This window comes from Chlorocebus sabaeus, chromosome 2 (genome assembly GCF_047675955.1).
Source record: "Chlorocebus sabaeus isolate Y175 chromosome 2, mChlSab1.0.hap1, whole genome shotgun sequence".
Lineage (NCBI taxonomy): Eukaryota > Metazoa > Chordata > Mammalia > Primates > Cercopithecidae > Chlorocebus > Chlorocebus sabaeus.
This window is the reverse complement of record NC_132905.1, coordinates 96,903,364-96,926,042: the sequence shown is the minus strand read 5'-3', so window position 1 is coordinate 96,926,042 and position 22,679 is coordinate 96,903,364. Positions and strand designations below refer to the sequence as shown.

General features: G+C 46.4%; 1 protein-coding gene across 1 annotated transcript in view; it reads left to right on the top strand.

The window, feature by feature from the left end:
• The first annotated feature begins 863 nt into the window (after positions 1 to 863).
• The window catches only part of LOC119619313 (endogenous retrovirus group 48 member 1, envelope), a 40,997-nt gene continuing 19,181 nt past the window's right edge, over positions 864 to 22,679 (top strand). Inside the window, 2 exon segments of the mRNA XM_037984866.2 lie at positions 864 to 967; positions 1,655 to 1,797. Coding sequence (XP_037840794.2) covers positions 864 to 967; positions 1,655 to 1,797 — 247 coding nt within the window.

The following is a 22,679-nucleotide window of genomic DNA, read 5'->3' as shown; positions in this document are numbered from 1 at the left end:
CAATGAGGTCAATGAACAGTTGAAACACAATTAACTGGTCGGGCTCCATGGCTCACACCTGTAGTCCTAGCACTTCGGGAGGCCAAGGCAGGAGGACTGCTTGAAGCCAGGAGTTTGGGACCAGCCTGGACAACATAGTAAGACCCGGCTCTACAAAAATAAAAACAAAAAAATTCCATGCACAAAAACTACAGCAACAATAGAGAAATATGCTGCCAGGCATGGTGGCTCATGCCTGTAATCCCAGCACTTCAGGAGGCCAAGACGGGTGGATCACCTGAGGTCAGGAGTTTGAGACCAAATGGTGAAACCCTATCTCTACTAAAAACACAAAAATTAGCTGGGCATGGTGGCAGGCGCCTGTAATCCCAGCTACTCGTAGGCTGAGGCAGGAGAATCGCCTGAACCCAGGAGGTGGAGGTTGTGGTGAGCCAAGATCGCACCATTGCACTCCAGCCTAGGTAACAAGAGTGAAACCCCGTCTCAAAAAATTTTTAAAAATTTTTTAAAATGGGCCGGGCGCGGTGGCTCAAACCTGTAATCCCAGCACTTTGGGAGGCCGAGACGGGCAGATCACGAGGTCAGGAGATCGAGACCATCCTGGCTAACCTGGTGAAACCCCGTCTCTACTAAAAAATACAAAAAAACTAGCCGGGTGTGGTGGCGGGCACCTGTAGTCCCAGCTACTCGGGAGGCTGAGGCAGGAGAATGGCGTGAACTCGGGAGGCGGAGCTTGCAGTGAGCCAAGATCGCGCCACTGCACTCCAGCCTGGGTGACAGAGCGAGACTCCGTCTCAAAAAAAAAAAAAATTTTTTTAAATGGAGAAAGATGATGAGCCCCAGCTCAACAGGGCAAGTGACCAATGGAAGAGACCAAAGCCTTGGGGAGCCTGGATGGGGAGAGCAAGAGAAGGCTCTGGGTCCCTGACGGACAACGACTGTACCTGAGCCAAGTGTGCTCAGACAGGCGAGGAAGCTCGATGAGCAGGAACTCCAATACCATGGTGTGTGCGGGTGGCACTGGACATGGGGTTACCTGCCCTGGGACAAGATGATACTTTCTGAGCTTTGGGACCTGGGCTGATTAATTTTATGTGTCAATGTGGCTAGGCTATGGTGCCCGGCTCAGTGGTCACACAGCACCCTAGATGTCTCTGTGAAGATGTTTTTAGATGGGATTAACATTTTACTAAGTAGATTTGAGTGAAGCAGGTTACCCTCCATAATGTGCGTGGGCCTCATGCATCCATTTAAGGCCTTCAGAGAAAAGACTGAGGTTTCCTAAGAAGGAAGGAATTCTGCCTCCAGACTGCCTTTGAATTGAGACTCACGCCGCAACATCATCTCTTGCTAGAATTTCCAGCCTGCCCTGCAAATTTCAGACTTGCCAGTCTCAATTCTTAAAATAAATCTCTCCCTCTCTCACTATCTGTGTACATCTATCTCCATCCTATCGGTTCGGTTTCTCTGGAGGACCCAGAGTAATGCAGGACGCATTCTTGTCTTGGGGCCCTCACAATGGCATATAATTTAGTGACATTTACCCACACATGGCACCATTGCCTGCTTTCCCACTGTGGACACCAAGGGCTGCTGTAGGACGATCCTGGAGGGCCCATGCTCCCAATGACCTCTCACCCTTGGCCCTTCCTAGCGGGACTGTGCAGCTAAAATCAGGCACAGAGAAGGTGCTTCCTAATCCCCGTGGTCCTTCTTCCTACCTGCCCACAGCCGTGCTACGTGGGCAGGTTGCCTTCCTGCCTGCACAGGCCCCCGGGCCTGGACACTCCCTGGAGGGTATGTGCCCCATCTCAGCCTGGATGAGCAGTGGGGTAGGGGAGAGAAGAGGGAGGGGCTGGAGGGATGGTGGGCCCCTCTCCAGGCTACAGACAAATGCCCAGAGGGAAGGGAGGCGAGCTGGTGCCCTGTATCCTGTGCCCGGGCAGCGCACAGTTAGCACAAAAAGGAGCATGGAGCTGAAAATATTCCTTTCTCTTCTTGCCCCCTCATTCTTGGCTGTTTTCCTAATCGTGCGAAATGAACGTTTACCATCTTGTGATATATTTGAGAACACAGTTACTGTTCCTTTTTTTTCTTTTCTTTTCTTTTTTTTTTTTTTGAGACAGAGTCTCCCTTTGTCACCCAGGTTGGAATACAGGGCGTGATCTCAGCTCACTGCAACCTCCACCTCCTGGGTTCAAGCGATTCTTCTGTCTCAGCCTCCTGAGTAGCTGGGATTACAGGTACACGCCACCACACCCAGATAATTTTTGTATTTTTAATAGAGATGGGGTTTCACCATGTTGCTTAGGCTGGTCTCAAACTCCTGACCTCAGGTAATCCTTGGCCTACCAAAGTGCTGGGATTACAGGAGTGATCCACCGTGCCTGGCCCTTTCCTTTCTATTTTCAAAAGAGACAGTTTCTGCCATGTTGCCCAGGCTGAGCTCACGCAATCAGCCTGCCTCAGCCTCCCAAAGTGCTAGGATTACAGGTGTGTGCCACTGTGTCGAGCCAACACGGTTGCTGTTTCTACTACATATTTTCTTTTCTTTCTTTCTTTCTTTTTTTTCTTTTTTTTTTCTTTTTTTTAAGACGGAGTTTTGATCATGTAACCCAGGGAAGAGGGCAGTGTCCTGATCTCTGCTCACTACAACCTCCACCTCCCGGGTTCAAGCTATTCTCCTGCTGTAGCATCCCGAAGAGCTGGGATTACAGGCATGCACCATCACACCCGGCTAATTTTTGTATTTTTAGTAGAGACGGGGTTTCACCATGTTGGCCAGGCTGTTCTTGAACTCCTGACCTAAGGTGATCCGCCCGCCTCGGCCTCCCAAAGTGCTGGGATTACAGGTGTGAGCCACTGCAAACAGCCCTCTTACAATGTATAGTCAATGAGGATAGAAAGAAGCTTGCAGGGCCAAGCACGGTGGCTCACACCTGTAATCCCAGCACCTTGGGAGGCCGAGGCAGGCAGATCATGAGGTCAGGAGTTCGAGACCAGTATGGCCAAGACGGTGAAACCCCGTCTCTACTAAAAATACAAAAATTAGTTGGGCATGGTGGCAGGCACCAGTAATCCCAGCTACTCGGGAGGCTGAGGCCGAGAATTGCTTGAAACCTGGACACGGAGGTTGCAGTGAGCCGAGATCGCGCCACTGTACTCCAGCCTGGGAGAGTAAGACTCCATCAAAAAAAAAAAAAAAAAAAAAAAGGAAGGAAGGAAAGAAGGAAGGAAGGAAGGAAGGAAGGAAGGAAGGAAGGAAGGAAGGAAGGAAGGAAGGAAGGAAGGAAAGAGAGAGAAAGCAAGCTTGTGGGCTTGGTCTAGACGGGGCCCTCCTGTTTCCTGCCTATGTAACTAGACTGCACCTTTCTTACATATACGAATAATACTGTCCCTACCTCCACATATCATAGCATCTACAAGTACATTTTTGTGTATGTGTAATTATCAGTCAGGATCAGTGGAAAGGTTAAGGAACAGAATGTGTTCACAGAATTCTAGAGATGGGAGAAATCTCTCCAGCTCCTTTTACATGAGAGAAAACCGCTGGGCATGTTGAAGACGGGCTCCAGGCCCGGGTCTTCATCCTGCCAGAGCTCTTTTAACTGTGTAGGGGAGGGAAAATTGCTCATTTTCTTCTACCTTCCGGATTCTCACTGGGGACCCTGCTACAAAAGACAAATTAGTCGGACGCGGTGGCTCACGCCTGTAATCTCAGCATTTTGGGAGGCCGAGGCGGGTGGATCACAAGGTCAGGAGATCGAGACCATCCTGGTTAACACGGTGAAACCCCATCTCTACTAAAAATACAAAAAAAATTAGCCAAGCGTGTTGGTGGGCACCTGTAGTCCCAGCTACTCGGGAGGCTGAGGCAGGAGAATGGCGTGAACCCGGGAGGCGGAGCTTGCAGTGAGCCGAGATCACGCCACTGCACTCCAGCCTGGGTAACTGAGCAAGACTCCATCTCAAAAACAACAACAACAACAAAAAGACAAATTAACAGGGGAAAGATGGATGTTTACTAACACGTATCTCTCAGGCATATGTGGAGAAACTCGGGGATGAGTCAATTTAAAAAGGTGACATAGAATTTGGGCTTCTGCTGGGAGTGTTGGCTCACACCTGTAATCCCAGCCCTTTTGCAAAAATTGTAAGTGAGTCAATCATTACAGTGAAAGACATCTGGCCTAAGTCCATCTTGCTTCTAACCTCCAAGCTGTCCTTGTTTGTTCCTGGGTGGAGGCCGAACTAACTCTGGGAGGAACTTAGTTTATGGTACCGCTTTGAAACAAAGAGGATAGAGCCCTTTCCCAAAACAAACCCTCTTCCTACCGGGGGACTAGATTGCCTTTGCAGGACTACCAAATTAGCCACAAGATTATAAATTATTGTTCAGGAGTCTTGCAGCTGGAGGCTGCAAGATTCTAAATCTCCCAGATTGCTCCTGGGGATAACATCACTACTGTCAAACCTAAGGTCAGTGCTTGAGATATTTTGCACACCCTGCACTCGATGGATTAGCTGGCACCACCCATACCAAAAAACTGCCTCATGGGGTCTTCTGACCTCCTCCCGGGAACCAACTCAGCCCAAGAGGACAGCCTCAACTTCCTGTAATTTCATCTCCGACCCGACAAATCAGCACTCCTGACCCAATGGCTCCCTACCCACCAAATTATCCTTAAAAACTCTGATCCCCAGCCAGGCGCAGTGGCTCACGCCTGTAATCCCAACACTTTGGAAGGCCGAGGTGGGTAGATCACTTGAGGTCAGGAGTTCAAGACTAGCCTGGCCAACATGGTGAAACCCCGTCTCAACTAAAAATACAAAAATTATCAGCCTGTCTAACATGGCGAAACCCTGTCTCTACTAAAAATACAAAAGTTAGCTGGGCATGGTGGTGGGCACCTGTAATCCCAACTACTCGGGAGGCTGAGGCAGGAGGATCGCTTGAAGCTGGATGGCGGAGGTTGCAGTGAGCTGAGATCACACCACTGCACTCCAGCCTCAGGGACAGAACGAGACTCTGTCTCAAAAATAAAATAAAATAAAATAAAATAAAAAGGCCAGGCGCGGTGGCTCACGCCTATAATCCCACCACTTTGGGAGGCAGAGGCAGGTGGATCACCTGAGATCAGGAGTTCGAGACCAGCCTGATCAACATGGAGAAACCCTGTCTCTACTAAAAATGTAAAATAGCTGGGCGTGGTGGTGCATGCCTATAATCCCAGCTACTCGGGAGGCTGAGACAGGAGAATCACTTGAATCCAGGAGGTGGAGATTGTGGTGAGCCAAGATCACGCCTTTGCACTCCAGCCTGGGCATACAGAGCAAGACTCCATCTCAATAAATAAATAAATAAATAAATAAATAAATAAATAAATAAAATAATAATAATCCTATGCCAAGAGGTGCATTTGAAGTGCATATTCTGGCCGGCTACAGGGGGGTGTACCCTTGCACTACTTTTGGTATGAACCAGGACAACGAAGTCTTGCCTGATAAAGATATTTAGAGGCTTAATAGCTTGACAGAAATAACACCATTAGCTCAACTTTTGCTGGTGTGATCGTAACAGGTCTGTTGTCGGATGCACAAATCCAAACACCGATCGAGGGTTGCAGCAGAGAGAGAAAGGTGTTGTCCTAAGGCTGTGGCATGCGGAGAGGAGAGGACACCTCAAAGCTGCTTCCCTCAGGAGTCTGGGGCTGGGGATCTTAAGCGGTTTGAAGTGGACCAAGGTGTGGACATCACTGATTGGTTGAGAAATGCAGGTTGGAGACGGAGAGACACCTGGATTCTCACGTTGACTTGGTTCCTCTATGAAGGGCTTTAAACTGGTTAGTGTCAGCCATTCTGCTGGAATTCAGAATCTGCAAAACATCTTCTTAAGCAATTCTTTTTTTTTTTGAGACGGGTTTTGCTCTTGTTGCCCAGGCTGGAGTGCAGTGGTGCAATCTCGGCTCACTGCAACCTCTGCCTCCCAGGTTCAATCGATTCTTCTGCCTCAGCCTCCAGAGTAGCTAGGATTACAGGCACGCACCACCATGCCCGGCTAATTTTGTATTTTCAGTAGAGACAGGGTTTCTCCATGTTGGTCAGACTGGTCTCGAACTCCTGACCTCAGGTGATCTGCCCACCTCGGCCTCTCAAAGTGCTGGGATTACAGGCGTGAGCAACTGCGCCCGACCTTGCATTTTTAGTAGAGACAAGGTTTCACCATATTGGCCAGGCTGGTCTCAAACTCCACCTCAAGTGACCTGCCTGCCTCATTCTCCCAAAGTGCTGGGATTACAGGCATGAGCCACCACGCCCGGCCTACATCTTAAGCAATTCTTAAACAAAGCCTTATGATTCTAACGTCAGAGATCCTATCTATGGGAACAATGGAGGTGCAAATGGTCAGTATCTATGGCTACAGGACTTTCAGCTCCAAGGAAGTGGGCTAAAGTGCAGCCTGATTAATGCTCAGTTACAAGAACCCGAAAGTATCTGAGTCAGGTCTCAACTAATTTAGAAAGTTTATTTTGCCAAGGTTTGCTGTTTTATATTTTTAAGATGGAGTGTCTCTCTGTCGCCCAGGCTGGAGTGCAGTGGCGCCGTCTCAGCTCACTGCAACCTCCTTCTCTCGAGTTCAAGCGATTCTCCAGCCTCAGCCTCCTGAGTAGGCAGGATTACAGGTGTGCACCACCACGCCCAGCTAATGTTTGTATGTTTGTATTTTTAGTAGAGACGAGGTTTCACCATGTTGTCCAGGCTGGATGTTTTGCCAAGATTCAAGGACATGCCTGAGACCCAGCCTCACGAGGGCCTGAGGATATGTGCCCCACGCGATCAGGGCATAGCTTGGTGTTTACATTTTAGAGAGACATGATATGAATACAGAGGGTTAGAAACAATAGAAAAGAAACAAAAAAGAAAAAGAAAGACGTAAAACGTCAATCAATGTGTGTAAGATGTACATTGGTTGGGTCTAGAAAGGCAGGACAACCCGAAGTGGAGGCTTCCAGGTCACAGGAAACGAGACACAAGGTTGTATTCTTTTTTTTTTTTTTTAAGACGGAGTCTCTCTCTGTTGCCCAGGCTGGAGTGCAGTGGCACCACCTTGGCTCACTGCAACCTCGGCCTCCTGGGTTCAAGGGATTCTCCTGCCTCAGTCTCCCCAGTGGCTGGGATTACAGGCGCCCGCCACCACACCCGGCTAATTTTGCATTTTTAGTAGAGACAGGGTTTCGCCATGTTGGCCAGGCTGGTCTTGAACTCCTGGCCTAAAGGGATCCATCCACCTGGGCCTCCCAAATTGCTGGGATTGCAGACAGGAACCACTGTGCCTGGTCAAAGCTTACATTTTCTCCAGTCCTTCATTGGCCTTTCGCTGAATACACACTTTACATGTGAGAGGTGGGTAGAGGAATAGTCACTTGTGCCTTAGTCTGGCTCAGTGAATCTACATTTTTGCATAAACAATAGGGCATTTGTGTTGGAGAGATAAGCCAAAAATAATAAATAATAAATAAACAAACAATTGGGCAGAGGAAGCAATCAGATAGATGTTTGTCACAGGTCACCAGAGGGCTGACTTTGAATTCTGTCCTTTGTCCCACACCTGTGAAGATGAGCTACCAACTTACCTCGCCAGGTAAAATTCAAAAGAACCGTTTTAAAGTAAATATCTTGAGGTTCCCAAGGAATATCCCTGTGGGGGAAATGGTGAGGAAGGTAAGTAGCTTCCGGTTATCTTCCTAGCAACCTTGCTTAGGAAAACAGTGGGAGGCGGGTTTGCCTGAGGCAGCGTGAGGTCCTGAGATGGACTTTCCTTTCACAGTTATAACTATATTTCTGTCGAGAACCAGGTATGAATTCTTGTTAACCCTGGGGGGCAGTTTCACTAGTTATATTTTTTTTTAAAAAAAAGGTTTTTTCAATGAGGAAAGATAATTCTAAAAGCAATATAAGATTTAGAAAAAAAAGTTTTCAAAGTCCTCTGAAAATCATTTTTTCTGTTTATACAAAGATTCCTTTTTTAAATTTTCTACCCTTTTTCTGTTTTTGAAGCTCGTCACATGGAAGTATTTTTTTAATGTTCTTTTTCTTTTTCTTTTTTGAGACGGAGTCTCACTCTGTCGCCCAGGCTGGAGTGCAGTGGAGAAATCTCATCTCACTGCAACCTCTGCCTCCCGGGTACAAGCAATTCTCCTGCCTCAGACTCCCGAGTAGCTGGGATTACAGGGGCCTGCCATCACACCCGGCTAATTTTTGTATTTTTAGCAGAGACGGGGTTTCATCATGTTGGTCAGGCTGGTCTAAATCTCCTGACCTCGTGATCTGCCAGCCTTGGCCTCCCAAAGTGCTGGAATTACAGGCATGAGGCACCACACCCGGCCTGCATTTTTTTTTTAGTAGAGACGTGGTTTCACTGTGGTGGCCAGGCTATTCTCAAACTCCTGACCTCCTGATCTGCCTGCCTTGGCCTCCCAAAATGCTGGGACTGCAGGCGTGAGCCACCGCACCCAGCCATAAATTTTATTTTTCATTTCCTTGTTTTGCTTTGTTTTTGAAATGATTCTCCTTTAAGCCATATTTACATCATCTTGTTATCCCAAGACCAAATGGTTTTTTAAACAAAGATAAGCTTCAACTGCTCTCTTGTTTTAAACATCAGTGCTCCTGAATTACCAAAGACTTCTGTATACCCATGTTTTATGTTTTTTAAAAAAGAGAGGACCAGACTGAGAGAAGAGGGACAGACCCTCTCATGTTGTTTTATATTGTTTTATACTCAAAAAAGGAAAGGAAAGCAAAACAAAAGACAGGTAGCCCGGCACCTAGGAACCAGACTGGAAACCAGGCCTGGGCCTGCTTGATCTAAGCCTGGTAGTTAAAGATCGACCTCTGACCTAACCGGGTATGTTATCTATAGATTCCAGACATTGTATGGAAGGACATTGTGAAACCTCCCGTTCTGTTCTGTTTCACTCTGACCACCAGTGCTCGCAGCCCCTGTCACGTACCCCATGGCTTGCTCAATCGATCAGGACCCTCTCACGTGGACCCCCTTAGAGTTGTGAGCCCTTCAAAGGGACAGAAGTTAAGCACCTGATGAGTTCGGATTTGAAGACGCTAGCGGGCTGATGCTCCCAGCTGATTAAAGACACTCTCTTCACTATCTCGGTGTCTGAGGGGTTTTGTCTGCGGCTGGTCCTGCTACATTTCTTGGTTCCCTGATTGGGAAGCGAGGTGATTAACGGACAGTCGAGGCAGCTCCTTAGGCGGCTTTAGCCTGCCCTGTGGAACATCCCTGCGGGGGACTCCAACCAGCCCGAGTGACACGGATCCTGAGAGCACTCCCGGGTAGGCATTTGTCCTGGTGGGACGCCTCACCAGAGCAGTGTGTGGCAGGCCCCCATGGAGGATCAACGCAGTGGCTGAACACTGGGAAGGAACTTGCACTTACAGTCCAGACATCTAAAACTTGGTAAGACTAGTCTTTGTAACCTTCCCACTCCATTTGAGTGGACGCGTGACCTGATCACTCACGGCATGCCACGGCGTGCCTTTATTGGCACTTTGGTTTTGGTTTTGACTTGGTTTGAATTGCTTGACAGGACTGGTCTTGGGAACTTGCCTATTCCATTTGAGTGGCAGCGTGGCCTGATCACCCATGGTGTGCCTGTACCGGCACTTTGGTTTTTGTTTTTGACTTGACTTGGATTGCTTGATACTTTGGTTTTGGTTTTGACCTGGCTTGGATTTCTTGATACTCTGATTTTGGTTTTGATTCTGGTTTGGCATAAACTGTAAAAGTGTGTGTGTGTACCCTTTTCACCCGTTCTTTGTTTTGTGGTGTGCGTGTGGTGTAAGCATGGTGTTTTGTCTCAAGGAGACATGGGTCAGGCACAAAGTAAGCCCACCCCACTAGGAACTATGTCGAAAATTTTCAAGAAAGGATTTAAGGGAGATTGTGGTGTTACTATGACACCAGGAAAACTTAGAACTTTGTGTGAAATAGACTGGCCAGCATTAGAGGTGGGTTGGCCATCAGAAGGAAGCCTGGAGAGGTCCCTTGTTTCAAAGGTATGGCACAAGGTAACCTGTAAGCCAGGGCACCCAGACCAGTTTCTATACATAGAAACTTAGTTACAGCTGGTTTTAGACCGCCTTCCCCTGCACAGTAGTTAAGAGAAGAGCAGCATAAGCGGCTGGCAGAGGCAAGGAAAGACCAACAGAGAGAAAGAGGAAGAGACAGAGGCAAAAGAAAAGTCAAAGAGAGAAAGGAAAAGAAAGAGAGAAATATACAAGTAGTTAAGAAAAAAACAGTATACCCTATTCCTTTAAAAGCCAAGGTAAATTTAAAAAGCTATAATTGATAATTAAAGGTATTCTCTGTAACCCTGTAACATTCTAATACCACTTTGTTGTCAGTGTAAACAAGGGCGTATCCCAAAAGCACTGAGGCCTTCCTATTAAAAATCCCTAACCCAGTAACCCGTGGATGGCCCAGATGCATTCAGTCTGTAGCAGCAGCTGCTTGGCTAACAGAAAAAAAAAAAAAAAAAAAGGCCATCTATACCAATTCTAAGTTAATTTAGACTAAACAAGGTCTTATTAATAGCAAAGGATAATTGAAATCCCAAACTTACAAAGTTTTCAACAAAAGTAAAGTTTGCTAAAAGTTAACAGTGTAACATGTATTATAGTAACTTCTAATCTTGTGGTCTTAGACAGTCTAGTCCACAGACATAAAGAAAGTTCACTTAAAAAAAAAAATGGGCCGGGCGCGGTGGCTCACGCTTGTAATCCCAGCACTTTGGGAGGCCGAGGTGGGCGGATCACAAGGTCAGGAGATCGAGACCATGGTGAAACCCCGTCTCTACTAAAAATACAAAAAATTAGCCGGGAGCGGTGGCGGGTGCCTGTAGTCCCAGCTACTCGGGAGGCTGAGGCAGGAGAATGGCGAGAACCCGGGAGGTGGAGCTTGCAGTGAGCCGAGATCGCGCCACTGCACTCCAGCCTGGGCAACAGAGCGAGACTCCGTCTCAAAAAAAAAAAAAAAAAAAAAAAAAAAAAAGATTTTCTTAAAAAAAAAAAGGAAAAAAAGGGGGAATGCAGAATTTACGTAAAAAGAGTGTTATATGGTAAATTCTTGTCCTGAAATAAATTAACTGGTTGTTTAAAGAAAGAAATGTTTGTAATAAGTCAGAAAATTAAGACATGTCGAAGAATTGTCTGTGAAAGTCGTGAAAGAAAAAATGTTATAAAAATTTTATGTAAAAAATGTTATATAATTTAAAAGTAATAAGGCCTCCTGAGTACTATCAAAGAAACAGTTTATGTGCAAGGTGTATAAGAAAAGCAAAATAGGCCGGGCACGGTGGCTCAAGCCTGTAATCCCAGCACTTTGGGAGGCCAAGACGGGTGGATCACGAGGTCAGGAGATCGAGACCATCCTGGCTAACACGGTGAAACCCCGTCTCTACTAAAAAATACAAAAAACTAGCCGGGCGACATGGCGGGCGCCTGTAGTCCCAGCTACTCGGGAGGCTGAGGCAGGAGAATGGCGTAAACCTGGGAGGTGGAGCTTGCAGTGAGCTGAGATCCGGCCACTGCACTCCAGCCTGGGTGACAGAGCAAGACTCCGTCTCAAAAAAAAAAAAAAAAAAAAGAAAAGCAAAATATACATTTGGTAAAAGGATTATAAACAGGCATAAGAATGTGGATTTTTACCTACATTAAAAGGTTAAAAAAATTATTGTTTTAAAAGTTTAAGCAAGTTTTAAAACGTTAATTGTAAAAAAAAATTATGTGTGTAAACATATTAGCTAAAGTCAAAAAGGTATCATCCAGTTTTTCCGTGAACTGGACATTAAAGTAAAAATACAGGCTGGGCGCGGTGGCTCAAGCCTGTAATCCCAGCACTTTGGGAGGCCAAGACGGGTGGATCACGAGGTCAGGAGATCGAGACCATTCTGGCTAACACGGTGAAACCCCGTCTCTACTAAAATACACAACAAACTAGCCGGGTGAGGTGGCGGTCGCCTGTAGTTCCAGCTACTCGGGAGGCTGAGACAGGAGAATGGCATGAACCTGGGAGGCGGAGCTTGCAGTGAGCTGAGATCCGGCCACTGCACTCCAGCCTGGGCGACAGAGCGAGACTCCGTCTCAAATAAATAAATAAATAAATAAATAAAGTAAAAATACAACAGGTTTTTCTTAAAGCACTAACCTGCTCTTTAACAAAGATTATAAAAGGTTAAAGAGTCTATGAAAATCTTACCTTATAGTCCAATATTAAAAATTGAATAAATATGTATACAAAGTTTTATTAAAACTAAGATTAACCTTAATAGCACATTAATAGAAAGGTGAAATTTAGCTTATCTGTTATAAACATCATACAAGAATCATTAATACATATAAAATAGTGTTTAGCTTTCTTTGGTCTAAAAACTAATAAAAATAGGTGCTAAAGGAAACATTCATTCTACTAGAGGATCATAGAAGTTAAATACTTAAAACAAACTTTGGCAATTAAAACAGCATACCAAGATGCAAATGCCTGGTTGGAATGGATCAAATGTTCCATCTGTACGTTAAACAAAAGCACTTATTATGCTTGTGCACATGGCAGGCCAGAGGCCCTGATTGTCCCCCTTCCACAAAGGTAGTCCTGCAGTCAACCAAGCGTGGGCTCCATGGTAGCTCTTTTCCAGGATTCTACAGTCTGGAGTAATAAGTCATGCCAGGTTCTCTCTGCTATATCCCAAAGTCCGGCACCCTGTGGGTCAGCCCCCGAGGGCCATCCAGCTTCCGTCTCCCAACACTAAATTCACTTCGTGTCTCTCACAACAGGGAGGAAACTTAGCATTCCTTGGAGACCTGAAGGGATGCAGTGAGCTTATCAAGAGCTTATCAATCAGTCAGCCCTTGTTCATCCCCAAGCAGATGTGTGGTGGTATTGTGGTGGACCTTTACTGGGCACTCTGCCGAATAACTGGAGTGGCACTTGTGCTTTACTCCATTTGGCTATCCCTTTCACCCTGGCATTTCATCAACCAGAAGGAGAAAAAATAAGACATCATAAAACGAGAGAAGCCCCTTATGGGTCTTTCAACTCTCACATCTATTTAGATGCAATTGGAGCCCCGCAAGGAATACCAGATCAATTTAAAGCTTAAAATCAAATAGTTACAGGATTTAAGTCAATATTTTAATAGGTGACAGTTAATAAAAATGTAGATTAGATAAACTACATCTATTACAACCAACAACAGCAAGCTTTTCATGAGTTAAAAGAAAAACTTATGTTGGCCCCAGCCCTGGGGCTACCTGACCTGACAAAACCCTTTACACCCTATGTGTCAGAAAGAGAAAAAATGGCAGTTGGAGTTTTAACCCAAGATAGGCCAAGGCCAGTGGCCTATCTCTCAAAACAACTAGACAGTGTTTCCAAAGGCTGGTTCCCATGTCTAAAGACCCTGGCAGCAACAGCCCTGTTAGCACAAGAAGCAGATAAGCTAACTCTTAGGCAAAACCTAAACATAAAGGTGGTGACTTTAATAAATACCAAAGGACACCATTAGCTAATGAATGCTAGACTAACTAGATACCAAAGCTTGCTCTGTGAAAATCACCACATAACCATTAAAGTTTGCAACACTCTAAACCCTGCCACCTTACTCCTGGTATCAGAGAGCCCAGTTAAACATAACTCTGTATAGGTGTTGGACTCAGTTTATTCTAGTGGGCCCAACCTCCAAGACCATCCTTAAACATCAGCAGACTGGGAGCTGCACATAGATGGGAGCATCTTCGCCTGCAAAGTGACTCTGAAAAAGACGACAAGCCCTGCTCCAGTCACACCTGGAAGCTGACTGGTCCACGCATGACCAAAGCATGAGAAAACCCATCGCAGGACTCATGTTCCTTAAAATTTGGACTTGTGCAGTAAGGACTTCGACTGACCTTCCTCAGACTGAGGACTGTTCCCAGTATATACACCAAGTCACTGAGGTAGGACAAAAGATTGCTACAGTCCTATTATTTTATAGCTATTATAAGTGTACCAGGACTCTAAAAGAAACTTGTTTGTATAATGTTGTTCTATCCAAGGTATATAGCCCAGTCTCTAAATGTTATGTTTGTGGAGGAACTGTAATAGGAGATCAATGGCCATAAGAAGCCCAAGAATTAGTGCCTACAGACCCAGTTCCTGATGAATTCCTGGCCCTAAAGAAGCACCCTGATCATTTCTAGGTTCCGAAAGTCTCAATTACTGGACAATATTGCATAGCTAGAAAAAGAAAACAATCCACTCATTCTGTAGGATGACTTAGTTGCCTAGGACAAAAACTGTATAATGGTACCACAAAAACAGTTACATGGTGAAGTTCAAATCACACAGATAAAAATCCATTCAGTCAATTTCCAAAGTTGCAGACCACTTAATCCCACCCAGAACCCCACCGGGACTGGACAGCCCCCTCTAGGCTACACTGGATATGTGGACATAGAAGCGATGCTAAGCTGCCTGGCCAGCGGAAAGGTAGTTGTGTTATTAGCACGATTAAACTGTCTTTCTTCCTACTGCCCATAAAGACAGGTGAGCTCCTGGGCTTCCCTGTCTATGCTTCCTGCAAAAAGAAAAGCATAGCTATAAAAAATTTGAAAAATAATGAATGGCCCCCTAAGAGAATCATACAATATTATAGGCCTGCTACTTAGGCACAAGATGCTTCATGAGAATACTGGACCCCCATGTACATGCTCAACCGAATCATACAGTTGCAAGCTGTTTTAGAAATCATCACTATTAAAACCGGTCAAGCCTTGACTATTCTGGCCCGGCAAGAAACTCAGACAAGAAATGCTATCTATCAAAATAGATTGGCTCTCGACTACTTGCTAGCAGCTGAAAGAGAGGTCTATAAGAAGTTTAACCTCACTAATTACTGTCTACACATAGATAGTCAAAGGCAAGTAGTTAAAGACATAGTTAGAAATATGACAATACTGGTACATGTGCCCATACAAGTGTAGCACGAATTCGACCCCGAAGCCATGTTTAGAAGCTGGTTCCCAGCACTAGGAGGCTTTTTTTTTTTTTTTTTGAGATGGAGTCTCGCTCTGTCGCCCAGGCTGGAGTGCTGTGGCCAGATCTCAGCTCACTGCAAGCTCTGCCTCCCGGGTTCACGCCATTCTCCTGCCTCAGCCTCCCAAGTAGCTGAGACTACAGGCACCCGCCACCTCACCTGGCTAGTTATTTGTATTTTTTAGTAGAGACGGGGTTTCACCGTGTTAGCCAGGATGGTCTTGATCTCCTGACCTTGTGATCCACCTGTCTCGGCCTCCCAAAGTGCTGGGATTACAGGCGTGAGCCACCGCACCCGGCCAGGAGGCTTTAAAACTCTTATCCTAGGAGTTATAAAAGTAATAGGAACCTGCTTACTGCTCCCTTGTTTGCTACCTGTACTTCTTCAAATGATAAAAAACTTCATCGTTACATTAGCTCACCAAAATGCTTCAGCACAAGTGTACTAGATGAATCACTATCAGTCTATTGCACAAGAAGACATAAGTAGCGAAAATAGGAGTGAGAACTCCCACTAACAAAAACTGAGAGTCTCAAAGGGGGGAAATGAGAGAAGAGAGGCAGACCCTCTCATATTGTTTTATACCCAATAAAGGAAAGGAAAGCAAAACAAAGGACAGGTAGCCCGGGACCTAGGAACCAGACCCGAAACCAGGCCTGGGCCTGCCTGATCTAAGCCTGGTAGTTAAAGATCGACCTCTGACCTAACCGGGTATGTTATCTATAGATTCCAGACATTGTATGGAAGGACATTGTGAAACCTCCCATTCTGTTCTGTTTCACTCTGACCACTGGTGCTCGCGGCCCCTGTCACGTACCCCATGGCTTGCTCAATCGATCAGGACCCTCTCACGTGGACCCCCTTAGAGTTGTGAGCCCTTCAAAGGGACAGAAGTTAAGCACCTGATGAACTTGGATTTGAAGACACTCACGGGCTGATGCTCCCAGCTGATTAAAGCCACTCCCTTCACTATCTCGGTGTCCAAGGGATTTTGTCTGCGGCTCATCCTGCTACAAGACGATTCCATACTTTATTTATTTTTATTTATTTATTTTTTAAGTGGAGTCTTGCTCTTTTTGCCCAGGTCGGAGCACAATGGCACGATCTTGGTTCACTGCAACCTCCACCTCCCAGGTTCAAGTGATTCTCCTGCCTCAGCCTCCCGAGTAGCTGGGATCACAGGCATGCACCTCATTGTCACCCAGGCTGGAGTACAGTGGCGCAATCTTGGCTTACCTCCACCTCCACCTCCCAGGTTCAAGCAATTAGTAAAGACAGGGTTTCTTTCTTTTTTTTTTAAGACAGAGTCTTACTCTTGTTGCCCAGGCTGGAGTGCAGTGGCTCAATCTCGGCTCACTGCAACCTCCACCTCCCAGGTTCAAGCAATTCTCCTGCCTCAGCTTCCTGAGTAGTTGGGATTACAGGCCCCTGCCGCCATACCCTTCTAATTTTTGTAATTTTAGTAGAGACGGGGTTTTGCCATGTTGACCAGGTTGGTCTCGAACTCCTGACCTCAAGTGATCTGCCCACCTCGGCCTCCCAAAGTGCTACGATTACAGTCATAAGCCACTGCACCCAGCCTTATTTATTGTTTTTAAAGACGGAGTCTCACTCTTTGCCTGGGCTCGAGTGCAGTGGCTCCATCTCAGTTCACTGCAACCTCCACCTCCTGGGTTCAAGTGATTTTCCTGCCTCAGCCTCCCGAGAAGCTGGGATTATAGGCATGCACCACCACGCCCGGCTAATTTTTGTATTTTTAGTAGAGACGGGGTTTTACCATGTTTACCAGGCTGGTCTCAAACTCTTGACCTCAGGTGATCCGCCCGCCTTGGCCTCCCAAAATGTTGGCATTACAGGCTTGAGCCACTAGGTCTGGCCTATCCCAGTATGTTAGCTGGGCTTCGTGGCACATGCTTGTAATCCCAGCTACTTGGGAGGCTGAGACAGGAGAATTACTTGAACCCAGGAGGCGGAGATTGCAGTGAGCTGAGATCGTGCCACTGCACTCCAGCCTGGGCAACAGAGCGAGACTCTGTCTCAAAAAAAAAAAAAAAAAAAAGACTAGTAATGTATCTACTGTAAAATACTCAGACTTGGGACTACAGGCACCCGCTACCATGCCCAGCTAATTTGTGTATTTTTAGTAGAGATGAGGTTTCACTATGTTGGCCAGGCTGGTCTCCACCTCCTGACCATGTGATCCTCCCACCTCAGCCTCCTGAGTAGCTGGGACTACAGACGCCCGCCACCACACCCTGGTAATTTTTGTATTTTTTAGTAGAGACCAGCTTTCACTATGTTGGCCAGGCTGGTCTTCAACTCCTGACCTTGTGATCCGCAGGCCTCAGCCTCCCAAAATGCTAGGATTACAGGCGTGAGCCACCGAGCCTGGCACTGCATTACTACTCTTCAGATAATTCTCTTTATACTATTATAGAGAGATCAGGGGATTCAAAGAAGCCAGCAATAGTTTATTCTTTAACATACTTCTTGCAAGTAGGAACAAGGTTGTTGTTTCTTTTCTTTTGTTTTTTTTTTTTTTTTGAAAGAGTCTTGCTCTGTCGCCCAGGTTGAGTGCAATGGCGTGACCTCAGCTACTGCACCCTCTGCCTCCTGGGTTCAAGCGATTCTCTTGTCTCAGCCTCCTGAACAGCTGGGATGACAGACGTGCACCACCACAACCGGCTAATTTTTGTGTTTTTAGTAGAGACGGGGTTTCACCAAGTTGGCCAGGCTGGTCTCGAACCCCTGATCTCTTGTGATCCACCTGCCTTGACCTACCAAACTGCTGGGATTACGGGCGTGAGCCAGCGCGCCTGGGCGTTGTTTCTAATATTTAATAGCATGCACTCCATTACAAAACATATTTCAATGCTCTACCCTTCTATATAGCTCACACTGCACTTTTCACAACACACAGTCCGTGCTATGGAAGCACAGTGTCCTACATTTATTGAATTCTCTTCTTGGTTCACTAATTCCCTAAACTCAACAAACCACAATAGGTTAACATGAGTCAGTCTGGTGGAAATTAACCAGCTTCTGCATGAGCTTCTTTGTATTCAGTGTGCTCATCTGCCTCTGGGAACCAATGATTTATAAATATGAATTTATTATTTATCATTTATGAGACTGGAAATGTTACACCTATGGAACTCCGCAAATAAATTGCCAGCTACTGGGCAACATATTTTTGATATATTGGAAATGTATTTCCTATGTCTCCAATTTGATCGATGGGCTTCCCATTTTTCATACTAAGATTGAATCCTCCAGGTAGCATCCCAGGCTTTGGAAGCTTTATCTTCATCTTTCACAGCCATTCTTCCCCTGGGTTCTCATCTATTTCCGGGCTCCTTGTCAACAATACCTCAAGGTGTGATGCAATACTTCAGGGCCACAGAGGAATAACTGCATCTCATACTGATGCAGTACCCTTCTCCAGGGAACAAAAGGTGTCCTAAGGACAGTGCTTAAAGTCACAGCATTTCTTGCACTGCAGGCAGGGCATGGCATTTCTTTTACTTTTTATTTTGGAAAATTTCATACACATTGTGTTTGGATGTTCTTGCATTGCCATAAAGGAATACCTGGGACTGGGTCATTTATAAAGAGCAGAGGTTTCATTGGTTCATGGTTCTGTTGGCTGAACAGGAAGCTTGGCACTGGCACCTGCTCGGCTTCTGGTTAAAGCCTCTGGGAGTTTTTACTCATGGCGGAGGGCAATAAAGTGGGAGCAGGCACATCACATGGTGAGAGGGAGCAAGCAAGAGAGTGGGGAGGTGACACACACCTTTCTTTTTTTTTTTTTTTTTTTGGAGACAGAGTCTCGCTCTGTCATTCAGGCTGGAGTTCAGTGGTGCGATCTCGGCTCACTACAAGCTCCGCCTCCTGGGTTCATGCCATTCTCCTGCCTCTGCCTCCCGAGTAGCTGGGACTATAGGCACCCATCACCATGCCCAGCTAATTTTTTGTATTTTTAGTAGAGACAGGGTTTCACTGTGTTAGTCAGGATGGTCTCGATCTCCTGACCTCGCCTCGGCCTCCTGCTCCAATTACAGGTGTGGGCCACCATGCCCAGCCACAACTGGCTGATTTTGTATTTTTAGTAGAGAGGAGGTTTCACCATGTTGGCCAGGCTGGTCTTGATTTCCTGACCTCGTGATCTGCCTGCCTCGGCCTCCCAAAGTGCTGGGATTACGGGCGTGAGTCACTGCGCCCGGTCACCTTATTCTTTTTTATGGCTGCATCGTGGCCTTTTATTAGTGTTACAAAGGCGGTTTCAGCCCCAAACAAGGAGTGGTTTAAATTTAAGGAAGGACTATTATCGTCCTTGCTTCAAAGTTAAACTGTATATTCCTCCCATGGTTAGCCTGGTCCAGGAATGAGGGAGGACAGCCAGCCAGCCCATGAGGCAGGAAGCAAGATGGAGTTAGCCATGCTAGACTTTCTTCAACCTCCTCATCTTTACAAAGTCAGTTTCATGACATTGGGTCAGTCGCAACTCTGAAAACACATTTTGTCATTGCTGCTATTCTGTTGGTAATACTAACATTCCTGTGAGGAGAATTTTTAGCAAACACCGTCTCCCACGAAGACACCTTGGATGTCTGGGGTTTTCTCCTGACCAGCCTGCGCGGGGGGCACCTTGGGCAGTTGGGGGAGTATTGGGAGATACCTCAGCACCCTCAGGCTCCCTCAGGGGTGAGGCTTTCCGAGTGGCTCCTAGAGGAGACAAGACTGATTTGGGGGTGTCTTGGGTCCTCTGTAGTGCTACTGGAAAGCTGCTGTATAACAAAGCATTTCGCTGGTCTTTGTCCTGGTTCCTGGAAGGAAGCCTCTAAATACTTGGAATTTGTGGTGTGATCAGTGTCCTTGTTACCTAGAATTGATGCTAAGGAGGTGACTCATGGTGGACCCTCGGTGCAGGGGTTCATGATGGGCCAGTCATGCAGAAAAGAACCACTGTGTCAGTGGAGGACTGATGTTTTCAGCCACAAGACATCAGCGGACTTCCTGACCTCCCGGGAGAGGAGGGGGCTGGAGACTGAGTTCAGCCAGGTGGCCAGTGATTCCATTCATCATGTTGTGGTATGAGCCCCGATAAACTACAGCTCATAGATGAGCTTCCTGGTTGGTGATTGTATTAGTCTGTTTTCATGATGCTGATTAAGACATGCCCAAGACCGAGCAATTTACAAAACAAAAAGGTTTAATGGACTCACAGTTCCACATGGCTGAGAGGCCTCACAATCATGGTGGAAGGGGAAAGACATGTCCCACAGGGCAGCAAACAAGAGAAGAGAGCTTGTACAGGGAAACTCCCCTTTACAAAACCTTCAGATCTTATGAGACTTATTCCTTATCAGGAAAATAACATGGGAAAGAACCACTCCCACGATTCAATTACCTCCCACAATACATGGGAGGTATTAAATTGTAACTCCCATGTATTGTGGGATTCAAGGTCCCTCCCACAATACATGGGAGTTACAATTTAAGATGAGATTTGGGTGAGGTCACAGCTAAACCATATCAGTGACTGTTACTCCTACAGCCACCCTCACTTCCCATCACGGTGTCCAGGGGTCCTCAGGTCCTCTCTCTGTAGCCACACAGGCTGTGTGAATTCCCAAGCCAGTCTTTAAGCAGAGACAGGAGGTTCTTCCCTGTGCCAGGGATGGGCTGTTAGCCCTAGTGTATCTCCTTGTGTTAGCACTGTTATTGATTTATATTTAAAACAGTCGTATTACATTTTATTAAATAACACACACTGTTAAAATTTCAACTATAGAAGCTGTTAAAATAAAATCCTTAGGCCAGACTCGGTGGCTCATGCCTGTAATTCCAGTAACTTGGGAGACCAAGGTGGTTGGATCATTTGTGGTCGAGAGTTCAAGACCAGCACAGCCAACATGGTGAAACTCTGTCTCTACTAAAAATACAAAAAAAAGAAAAAAAAAAATGGCCAGGTGCAGTGACTCACGCCTGAAATCCCAGCACTTTGAGAGGCCAAGGCAGGTGGATCACCTGAGGTCGGGAGTTTGAGACCAGTTTGGCCAACATGGAGAAGCCCTGTCTCTACTAAGAAATACAAAATTCGCTGGGCATGGTGGTGCATGCCTGTAACCCCAACTACTCGGAGGGCTGAGGCAGGAGAATCGCTTGAACCCAGGAGGCGGAAGTTGCGGTGAGCCGAGATCGCGCCATTCAGTCCAGCCTGGGCAAAAAGAGTGAAATTCTGTCGCCAAAAAAAAAAAAAAAAAAGAGGGGGCATGGTGGCATACACTTGTAGTCCCAGCTACTTGGGAGGCTGAGACGGAAGAATCAGTTGAACCCGGGGGCAGATGTTGCAGTGAGCTGATATCGCACCACTGCACTCCAGCCTGGGTGACAGAGTGAGACCCTGTCTCAAAAAAAAAAATGTTAAATGTAACAGAATTTAGTTTGAATTAAGAATCGGGTACACCCAGAACTGGGCATGTTCAGAGTGACTCCAGGGCTGCCGTGTGGTCAGGCAAGATTTGTGGACAAGAGAAGGAAAGTGGAAGGAAAGTGGCACAAAGAAAACAGAAGTGAGGCACAGAACCAGCCAGTAGGCCAGGTGCGGTGGCTCATGCCTGGAATCCCAACACTATGGGAGGCTGAGCCTGGACAACATAGTGAGACCCCCACCTCTTAGGAAAAAAAAGAGCCAAATTGGTTACAACTACAACTGGCATCTGCCTTACTGAAACAGTTTGAACAGCTGAGGGCTGAGGGCTGAGGCTTGGTGATAGGGGCAAGAGTAGGCTATAGTCTGCACACTCATCAGGTAGGTAACGGTTTACTGTGTGTGGAGAAACCTTTAGTTAGAACTTAAAATATGTAGCTGGGCATGGTGGCTCATGCCTGTAATCCCAGGACTTTGGGAGGCTGTGGCAGGCGGATCAGGAGGTCAAGAGTTCGAGACCAGCCTGACCAACATAGTGAAACCGCACCTCTATTAAAAATACAAACATTAGCTGGGTGTGGTGGCAGGCGCCTGTAATCCCAGCTACTTGGGAGGCTGGGGCAGGAGCATCGCTTGAACCTGGGAGGTGGAGGTTGCAGTGAGCCGAGATCACACCACTGCATTCCAGCCTGGGTGACAGGGCGAGACTCCATCTCAAAAAAAAAAAAAAAAAAAAAAAGAGAATTTAAAATATGTAAGAATGCAGCTGGCTGGACGTGGTGGCTCATGCCTGTAATCCCAGCACTTTCGGAGGCTGAGGCAGGTGGATCATCAGCCTGACCAACATGGAGAAATCCCATCTCTACTAAAAATGCAAAATTAGACTGGGCGCCATGGCTCAAAAAAATTAGCCAGGTGTGGTGGCACATGCCTGTAATCCCAGCTGCTCTGGAGGCTGAGGCAGGAGAATCGCTTGAACCTGGGAGGTGGAGGTTGCAGTGAGCCAAGATTGCACCATTGCACTCCAGCCTGAGCAACAAGAGTGAAACTCCGTCTCAAAAAAAAAAAAAAAAAAAAAAAAAAAAGAATTCAGCATTAGGTTAAACCTAATTTAACAAAGCAAATAAAGAAAAAACAAAGAAGCAGCCGGGAAT